The sequence below is a fragment of the Antrostomus carolinensis genome, unplaced genomic scaffold (assembly GCF_000700745.2).
Source record: "Antrostomus carolinensis isolate BGI_N321 unplaced genomic scaffold, ASM70074v2 scaffold2902, whole genome shotgun sequence".
In the NCBI taxonomy this organism is placed as follows: Eukaryota; Metazoa; Chordata; class Aves; order Caprimulgiformes; family Caprimulgidae; genus Antrostomus; species Antrostomus carolinensis.
The window spans coordinates 72,684-82,874 of NW_010298903.1; the positions used below are offsets into that span (position 1 = coordinate 72,684).

Below are 10,191 nucleotides of genomic sequence, written 5' to 3' on the forward strand. Positions count from 1 at the left end.
CTGGGACCTGTCCTGTTTCATATCTTTAGCAGTAACTTGGAGGAGGTGATGGGGTGTGCATCCATTGAGTTTCCAGTTGACACCAAACTGGAGTGACCAGTGGATGCCCTCAAGGGCAGGGCTGCCACGCAGAGAGGCCAGACTGAGGGAATGAGCTGACAGGAGCCATATGAAAGTCGGGATAAATGTAAAGCCTGGCCCAGGGCCAGGAGAGCCCTTGCAAGGGGTTGGGCTGGGGATGATGGGGCTGAGGAACAATTCTTGAAGGTAAGGCCCTGGCTCCTGGTGGGTGGTGAGCTGAGTCCAAGCCCTGGCAGCAGTGGAGGTCAACAGTGTCCTGGACCATATTGACAGGAGCGCAGTTAGCAGAGTGTGTCAAATAAAGAGGGGCTGTCCCTCTTTATTTAGCATTAGTTAGTTTGATGCAGGATCTCAGCACAAGGAGGACACTGATCAGCTGTAATGAATCCAATGGAGGACTGTCAAGGTGGTCAGGGGCTGGAGCACATACCCTGTGAGGAGAGGCTATGGGACCAGGGCTGCTTTAGCCTGGGGAAGAGTTAGCTTTCAGGTGTGGCCTCGCAGTGCTTCCAAGGAAGTTATTGAGAAGACAGAGTCAGGCAATTTGCCTTATTTCTGCCTCTTTCCCCAGGATCCAGATATTCCATCAGAAGGGAAACCTGAGACCTCCTCTGGAGTGTGCCCTGATCCTTCTTAATCTAATAAAATATAGTGTCTTCTTCTACAAACCTGATAGAGCAGTATTCCAAGACTACTGTGGTTGCCTCTGCACCAGTAAATTAAAATTTCCTGGGAATGTTCCCAGGCACAGAGGCCAGCCAGTGGGAAACAGTCTATGTCCATGCTATTAAACTCTCTCAGCCTCCCAAAGAGGATGACTGCCTGCAAACTGCCTCTTGGGAGTGGTCCCTGGGGTGCTCCAACTCCTGCAATGTACTTGTAGAGTGTTTGTTGAGGTGGTTGCTGGCATGGGTCATACGCTGTGGCCACTCTAGTGCTTATACGTATATAATACTGGTGTATCCTCATACCTGGCGATGTTCCCAATTTCTGGTTATTTTACTTGTAGCCTCCTTGCACTGCAGTCGTTGAGGGAGCCATAGTGCCATGGATGTGCGGGTTTGAGGGTGTGAGAAACAGGGAAGCACTCTCCAAAATATTTGGGAACCCCTGCCATACAAAATAGTGAAACCAGATGGAATTTCATCAGTTGGTGTGGAGCTAATATGATGGCAATTTACATGGAACGTTTCTGTAGCATGCAGTAAAAACCTGAGAAAAATAGAAATAGCTTATGTCAGCTGTTTTGCTCTAGAATAGATGTAATGCCTTTGTCAAGTGGGAAGATACTTTTTTTTTGAGGATGAAGTAATAATTTTGTCATAAATATCGTTTCAGGAGGGAAAGGCAGGAGTGGAGAAAGGCAGGATTTTTATCTTAAAACTTGATTTTTGTAATTGGTGATCATATTTTTATACTGGCTGATGTAACTGGCAAAATTTCTTGGCTTCCATGGTACTTTGTAATTTTTCTAGCTTCCTAGAGTTTGCTGTTACAAAAGCAACTTCTGCTTTCACATTGTCATCACTGTATTGTGCAAGTCTAGTGTACTCGTTTTATTACCACACCCAGGGATGTCATGGTTACCGTTGAATGATTTCCCTGGAGATAATAGTGGCACAGCTTTAAAAAATCAAGACCACTCACTGATTGACTTAAGAAATAAAAATGGTATAATGCTTTCCAGATTCAAACTTGTAACAATACTTTCTTTGTATAGCAACTGTCAGCATCATTCATTTGTAGGTCATATTCTTTAACCCTGTACATGAATTTTCATTAACACTTTCCTCTTTTAAATTCATAGGTATTTTCATAGTGAAAACTTGTTTTTATCAAAGTATTGATTCTATCTGAGTTCCGAGTCTGTGCATATGTGGCGTAGAAGAGGGAACTGATATTTAACTGGCAGTTGGAAGGCTGATTCTGGAAATCCCAGCCTGTCTTGCAAGAGTTCCAGCTTTCAACTGGGGAAAAAAAGAAGTTGATGTATCTTACACTGCCTATTGTAATGCAAGCATGTAGGAGATATCTTACTTGGGAATTAATGTAGCACCCAGTGGTGTCTTGTACATTATGGTGAATCTCTAGCTCTGTGGTAAAGCATTTACTTTCAGTATTACCCACAGGCAAGGTCATCAGTAGGTGACTTCAGGATAGTTTAGCTGATAGGTTTTAATATCTTATTGTAGCAAGTTTTTCTAGGTATAAATTTGTGCAAGTGTTGAAAAATAAGTGAGTAAAACATTTGTTTTGGTTTGGCTCTTGAGATTATTAAAATGGCTTTTTGAGCATTGAAAACATCTGGTTTCTGACTGTGGGATTTTTATTAATAAAAAACACCCTGATTGTTCCTCCATCCTCCTTCGTTCCCAGAGACTCAGTTGAACTGGCATTAATATATAGCATAGAAAGACCAAGCTCTAGTAAGACTGAGCTCCATAATAGGAATCCCTCCCAGTGTAGCTCCCTTCTAGCTCAGGAAAGGCATTGAGAGATGCTCGGGATAGGGCAATGACAAAAGGGTCTGTTGTTATATGGGTCTGCAGGGCTTTCCTGCTTCAACGCAAGGGTCACATCTGCTGTTACAGACTGCAGGTCTCCATAAAGACAGAGGAGAACTACACAGCTGCTCCGTGCTGGTGGGCTGCTGTGGAATTTTTTTTTCCTCCCTCAAATTCTTCATTAATATTTCCCCGATGAAAGGACATTTGCTTTGACAATACCTTGCAGGAGGCAGCATCTGTCTGCAAAGATGTAGAAGTTATTAACTATGCTAACCCAGCTGATTGTTAACACAGGTTGAAATACCATGATTAGAAGCAGAACTCAAGGATCTTCAAGTCCTGCTCTGAAGGTGTAGGAAAAGTGGAAGATGAGTACAGGTGAATTAGAGATCTTCCTGTTATGGGCTGTATGTAGGTTGACTCATAGATTTAAAACTCCATCAGTTAGTTCACACACTAGGAATATTTTAATTTCAAATTCAGACCTAAGTATCTGTAGGTGTACTTTCTGTAAAAATTATTTGTTAAATCATTTTCAAAATAGTGAAGGAAAAAGCAAAATATGATGAGTTAGGATCTAAGTATACAGTATAAATAGAAGAGAGAGAGAGAGACACTATATAGCTGCTATAGTCTGCCAGGGCAAGAGGAGACAAAATCGGTATAAATATTTTTTTTCTAGCTTGTGGAAGCATGGAATTCCCTAAATATATTTTGGATAACAAGTACTGTTAGAAAGAATTGTCAGGATATTTAAGTAATGCAGAGAAAAATCATGGCCAGCAATGCAGATGCAATGAGAGTTTCCAGCATTAATGTTTGGGTTTTTTTTATAGACTAGTATGTCGTAATAAGAAATTGTTGTTATTGGAAATTAGCTCACTGTTAGCATCTAGCATCAGATTCTGCCTCAGAAATGAGAGCCCGCAGGCATCGCTGCGTAAACAGCTTCTCATTTCAGTGCATGACCTTTGATACTTATTGACCTAGATAGGATAACCCTAATTTCTTGTGGAGTGTAGTAATGCAAAGATTACATACCATATATGTATGTATGTATGTATAATGCAAAATTAAAATCCACTGTCTCTATACAATAAAGTAATTTTCATCTAGTTTTAGAATTTTCCATGAAAAAATGTGTTGGCTCATGTTTTAAAGACATTTTTTTACCCTAAGTGAAGCACCTTCCTGTAAACATCAGTAATTAGAAGAAAAATTGCTCGAAATGCTTTTGCATTTACTTCCAAAATATATTCTGTCTTATGGCTGTGATCACTTCTTTCTTTATCTGTAGAAGACAAACAGTGGGCAAGGTGAGAGGTGATGGGAAAATGACAGTTTTGTCATAAGCTTCTAATTCTTGTTTTCATTTCTAAGCTTAAAATACTGGTCTAAGGGGTAAGTGCTGAGTGTGATTTCTGATCACAACTTTTTGAACAGTTCTATATTTATCTTCTTGTGTCTTTAAAAAACAAGTAAAAAAACCCCCAACAAACAATAAAACACATGTTTTTTGGAGGGAAGCAGTATATCATTCACAATCAGTCTGTTGTCCACTGGGACCTCTAGCAGATATGCTCATTTTCTGTATAAATGAAATGTTTAGTGCTTCACTGTTTTACATAATGTTTTCTTGAATGATGGGGAAGAGGAAGTAGAAAGCACATTAGTTACATCTGCAGATGATACAAAGCTAGAGAACTAGCTGGAAGAATGGCAAGAAATATAAATTAAGCTAGAGAGCAGCAATGTGCAGGATTTTACAAAATGAGACTTACCTTGGAAACATGATCCAAATTATAGACATGCCATATGTAAAAATGGCTTAAGTGAAGTGTTAATGTTGAGCTTTCACTGATGAAGTAAGCAAGATCTGTTTTTCTTGATATCCCACCCAATTAATTGTTTCTTATGGCATCCTGATCTTTAACCACTTCTGCTCAATCTTTCTAGCACTGTTCCCAGTTTCACTACTGTGGTTTTTGTGATGAAGGACAAATAACTGTACTATTTGTTGGTTTAGTTGCTAGCAAAAACTAAGCAAAATGTGGAAAAACTAATGCCTCCTTTTTTATGATTTTTTTTTTCCCCTAAACATTGAATTTCAATAGAATTCTGTGTTAATCAGTGCTGCAAATCACACATCTGTCCTGAATTCAGAATCCTTGGATCTCAAATTGTGCTATTTTGTGCATCTGCACAGTTTGCTTTCCAGTTTGGGATGCCAGCAGGACTTCAGAGCAAAACTGTCCTGAGATTTCACTCTCTTTACATTGTTTTACGAATGGCTCGTGCTTTGTCTTGGTGCTTTGGAAATGAAACGGATCTGTCTGCCTTTATGCCTTATCAGTCTCTCAGCACTGGGCTCTTTACAGGGGAAAATGCCAATCAGTTGTAATTTGCTCAGATAACAATGTTACTATTGTTAGTGCTAGCTTTTGTGCTTGTTAAAGAGGCGGTGTAATAGCTCAGTGTAACGAATAATTTCATGTTGAAGAAACATCCTGAGGAAGCTTTTTGGTACGCTTTGTATAACATTCTGTATGAAGGAGGCGAAGCAAAACTGCATATCCAATATCACATTACTTTTGGGTTAATTAGGGCTGTATGTAAACGTCCCATGTTTTTCTGCATTGAGGTGCTGGAGATAGCTGCAATGAAACCCAGATAATTCACTCCTACAACTATCCTAAGTTAAGATTAGATGACTGGGAGGGGAAAAAAGATACAGAAGAATACTTGTTTTGCAGAAGCCTTATGATTTGTTTGTTTCTTTGTTTTTCAGTTGATGTGTGAGAGCCTGCCTAATAAATCTAAGCCTCTTGGTGATGGGCTTGCTTTGCTTACCTTCTGTGGACCTCCTAGAAATGGTCCACAGATCACGGTGTGTAAGACACAAGAAGCAACACAGTGAAGTTTAATGTAAGAAAGTACATAATAGTCAGTTGCTTTGTATAAAGACTGAATTAAGGAATAACTATTACTGTGTTGGACTTTGAAATGAACACCTGAGAAGATGGCCAACCAAATTCATTGCGTCCCTGTAGCCGTGTGGCAAATCTCTCCAGCACCTCCTCTCTGCTGCTTGACACCTTAGCAATGGCTCAACAGGCTGGCACACATATCTGGCTCTGCTCTTTGCAGTGTAACCTCTCCCCTCTCCATTTTGAGAATTCATCAAAAAAAGCAGCATGCCCAAAAACCTGGTTTGATTTCTTTCAGTGTATCAGCTTTTATAAAAATAAGGACATTGGGTTTTTTTCATACAGATTTTCAGAAATCCTTTCATGGCAGAGGTCCATGAAGCTGAGGATGTATTTTTTTAGTTTCAAAACTCCATGTTGCACTATCAGTATCGATTTATGTAATATGTTTAAGTAAGAGGCTGAATTGGTGTTTGTTTATAATTACAATTGCTTTGGAAATGTCTGCTGCGTGTTTGAGAGTCAAACCAGGCTTTCAGCTGAAATCTGAAAGTTACTCACTTTAACCTGTTTTAGGAGTATTCTGATTTTGTGCTCTTGTGCTGAGTAAACTGTGGTTTGTTCCACGTGCATTTCTCCTATTTAAATGTATTTTCCTATACCTTATCCCAGCTGATTATATTAAAAGCCTAAGACAAAAAGATGTACACTTCTTGCTATTTCCTCCACAGTGTAAGGAGAAGACTGTGTTGCTATTTATCTGTGCTACTGTGCTTCTCTCTCTCTGTGGCTAGTATTAAAGTGTGGCTTGAATTCTTTATCCGTATAGTCTGTTGGTGGCTTGCAAGTGATGAAAAACAGTTTCCTTTACGCAAATGTCCATCTTTGTTAATGCTGTCAAACAGCGAGTGTGATAGCCAGGGAATACATGTCACTCTGTGGGTTACTGATAATATAATCTAATTTCTAAAAATAAATTAAATGCATCTTTTCATCTGTAGCCATCAGATGTGCGTAAGCTAAAGGAAAATGACATGTTAGAGACAGTACATCTGAATTTGGAAGAAAGATCAGTGGCTATTTTGAAAATAAACCTTTGGGTTTGCTGCATTTTCTGATAAATTAACCTTTCTAAAGATGGTATCATGTTGTTGCAGAGACGTCCACAGGTAAAATATCTTATCTAAGTTGGAGGACTGTTATTTGTTTCAGACAATGCCTTAAAAATCTTTCTGAGCAATCAAAACCTTTTTCAGCAAAAGCTTATGTATAGCTGTAGTAAAATTCACTTTTTAAAAAGTATTAACAAATGCTATACATACTTTTCATAAATTTCTTTTATTTGGTTATTTTCCATGCCTTCACAAGTAAAATTAACTAAAGTGAGGGGAAAAAAAAAAAAATGAATGAAATGGCATTTCTGATTTTAGTAGGTGAGGTGTCATGACATAGACGGAACTCTTCCCTAGCAGGTACCACTTACATTTATACTGTTTTTAAGGTGTTATATATTCAACTTGAAAAGATGAGTAATAGTTCTATTTGTAGGGAAATGCCATAACAGTTATGGCAATCCTTTTAATAATTACAAGATGTGAGAGAGGACCTCTTCTCCTTCCACTTACCTTTCACCAACTCAGTGTTTCTGCAGGCGTTTCCAATCAAAGCCAAGTCATTCTGATGCCTGTTACCTGAGAAGTCTGCTTCCGCTCTAGTTTCAGCTGGCCAAAGTCTTGATTGTGTCATCCAACCCACTCTGGTTTTCTCTGGATCAGCTCCCTCAACTAGTTTCTTGTCAAACTGGGCAAATGTTGCTGCTAGATATGGAGAGGTGTCGGAAAAGCCCCCTAAGGCTTTCTGTAGGCTCTGTTAGCTGTGGAAGTGTACCTTAAGGTAGTTCAGATTCCCCATCATCTACCAACTCCAAAGCACTAAAGTCAGGTCATTCACTTCTGGTTTGTTTCTCTTAAGATAATGTGTGCGACCTTATTCAAGCAACCTTAATACCTTCCTTCTTCAATTGCCTCAGACTGTAATGTTGAACATATTTTATATCTTTATATCTTCATCCAGTTTTATGTATTTATAGTTTAGCTGATACTGTTTTCTTCATATGACTGAACTATTCCTCCTTTAACATTACAGAAACAACAGTTTTCTGTTGTTTCTGCCAGGCCATGCAGAACAAATCTGTTCAGGCCTCTTGTATATCCTGTATAACATCCCCATTGCTGAAGAAATATAATGATTCATTATAGATCCTATCCTTTAATCTCATTGAATTACTGAGGCCACCTATTTAATTGAAGGACTCCTTTTATTATTAAGAACTTGCTCTCTGAGCCCTGAAAGGGAAAACTTGCAGACCAGTTTTCATCCATCAGGTGCATGCAAGTGTTTTAGAGAGGCATTGGTAGCGCTGCTTTAAACCAAAGGTAGTTAATGTTCATTAGGTTTATCAGTAATGTCTATGCTGTTGTATTGGTGCTGTGGGTACGAGAATTGGGCAGATGCAAGAACGTGTTAGCAATACCGTATAAGTTGTCAGTTCCCATGGTTCTGCATTACATCAAAAATGCTTTTTATATGAAATCTGAGGTTGCACCTTTATGCTACTGACCTCCTTTGACCTGTTCAAGAGCAGGTTGTTGCTATATCATGCTACTCTTGCTGCGTGGAATCTCTTTTCCTGCCCATTAGAAAGTATGTCAGTACTTACATCCTGTGCCCATTGAATCACAGGTGACCATTAAGACATATCGGCTGCATAAGTAAATGGTGTGTAGATTATTCCACAGTTATTCTTATGACAAATTTATTATATCACTTTGAATTGGACGACTGTAAGGTATTTCTTTTGCTTATTAAGTATGAATTCAAGTTTATTGGAGTGAGGTTTTGTGGTCTTTCTAGTACAGATGAAGTAACTCATTCTTTCCTCGTGTCCTAGTTTAGACTTGGATCTCTGAAGCTGCAGAAAGTTTCGAGTCCGGCAGAGGTGATTAAGGAGCTGATCAGTTACTGTCTGGACTGCCTGGGAAGACTGCAGGCAAAAAATGAGCATCTGCAAAAAGAAAATGAAAGGCTTTTCTGTAACTGGAGTGACGTGGAGAAGCGGTAAGTTTAAAAGTGCATCCACAGGTGGTACTTGAGAAACTCACCAATACTTCACACTGTCAGTGCAGGCTTTACTGATGAGCACTTTTGGAGTCATTCACCAATTTTTCTTCTCTTGACACATGTGTCGAGCCCAGTTATCCACAGCCCGTGTAGTTGTGAATATCCTTCCGACGTCAAAGATACAACTGGTATTACAAACTTTGCAGTTAAAGCTGGTTTTATCTTTATGAAGTAGAAAATAAAACTACCTCTTTTCTGTCGAATGCTCTCCACTTTCTTTAGGAAGCCTTTTCCTTTCCATTATTTCCTATTATTCTTTGGACTAGCAGTTTAAATTACTTACATTTTTGAGTGGGAAATAAGGTGCCATTGCTCTAATCTGTTTGCCTTGTCAAAGCAGCCAGAATTGGAAAATGAGTGTGGTGTTATAGGAAAAATTCTATTTATTTTGCAAGAGATTACATTTATGAGCTGAATTCTCTGCCACTGCACTCTGCAGTGAAGTAATCTATGCTTGTTTCAGTTAGCATAAAACACATAGCACATACAAGTCAGAGTTTTATCTTGTTTTTCTATAGCTTTATCTGAAAAAACACATTTAGGAAGAATGATGAAATAATGTAGCTAATTGGTGTTAATTTACCTTGAAAAAGAGAGCTAACTTTTGGGAGGAGTTAGTTTTGTTTCTCTCTCATTAAACTGAGTAACAGTTTCTCCTGGCAATCTCCCTGACAAGCATATGGCCTTCCTAAGTAGTGTTTTACTGCTCAACAGTTTATTGAACAATAGTGTATTGTATAACCAGTATGCTGTACTGCATTACACGCTAACGTGTAATAGGCATTAGTGCTTGTATCAATTTCCATGGTGGTCTGACACTTTTAAAGAGTAAACCCAAAGAAAGAAGAAAAAAACCACAGTAGCCTGACAGCCTTTACTCTCGGAAGCAGTGTATTCAAGCTTGGAAAGCTGGTGGTTTTCTTTAGTATGTTTATATTTTGAATAGCTGAAACATGATTTTTCAAAAGAAATACTGAAAGTTATATGGTCACCAAACTTTGGCCATGTCCACTAAATGGAGAATAAAAATAATTTTCATCCAGTGTTGGTTTTTTGGTTTGTTTTTCTGTTTTTTTGGGGGTTTTTTTGTTTCAATTCTTTTTGACACAGCCCGATCTACCCCCCTGTCTCTCTGCTCTTGGCTTCGAATGTTGGGCTTAATTTGTTGTGAGTTTCTTGGAACTGAACAAAAGCTTTGCCTGTCTTTGTTCAATAGACAGGATTTCAGGCTTCATATTCTGTATCACTGACAGTGTTGAGTGGTAAAACATCCAATATAAAGCACGTGATGTGGAGAATTGTGCTCCCTCTTCGCCTAGAGCTAAGGCACATCAGCTCCAGAGTTGCAACCCCTGCAGTTCCCTTTGCTTAAAATCTCTCTCTTCAGAAACTCATTAGAATTAAGACATAGAGTGCAGACTCCCAAGAGCTGTGTTTGTTCAGTTTAAGCATGGGGCATTGGATGGAATAATTTAATCATCCCATTTCCATTTCCC

The 10,191-nt window shown here is 38.9% G+C and overlaps 1 protein-coding gene across 1 annotated transcript in view; it reads left to right on the plus strand.

The window, feature by feature from the left end:
• Nucleotides 1-8,656, plus strand: part of XRCC4 (X-ray repair cross complementing 4) — a gene marked incomplete at its 3' end in the record, with an annotated part of 63,000 nt that extends 54,344 nt beyond the window's left edge. The window contains 1 exon segment of the mRNA XM_010162602.1: nt 8,466-8,656. Within this exon segment, the coding sequence (XP_010160904.1) occupies nt 8,466-8,656 (191 nt within the window).
• Between the last annotated feature and the right edge of the window lie 1,535 nt (nt 8,657-10,191).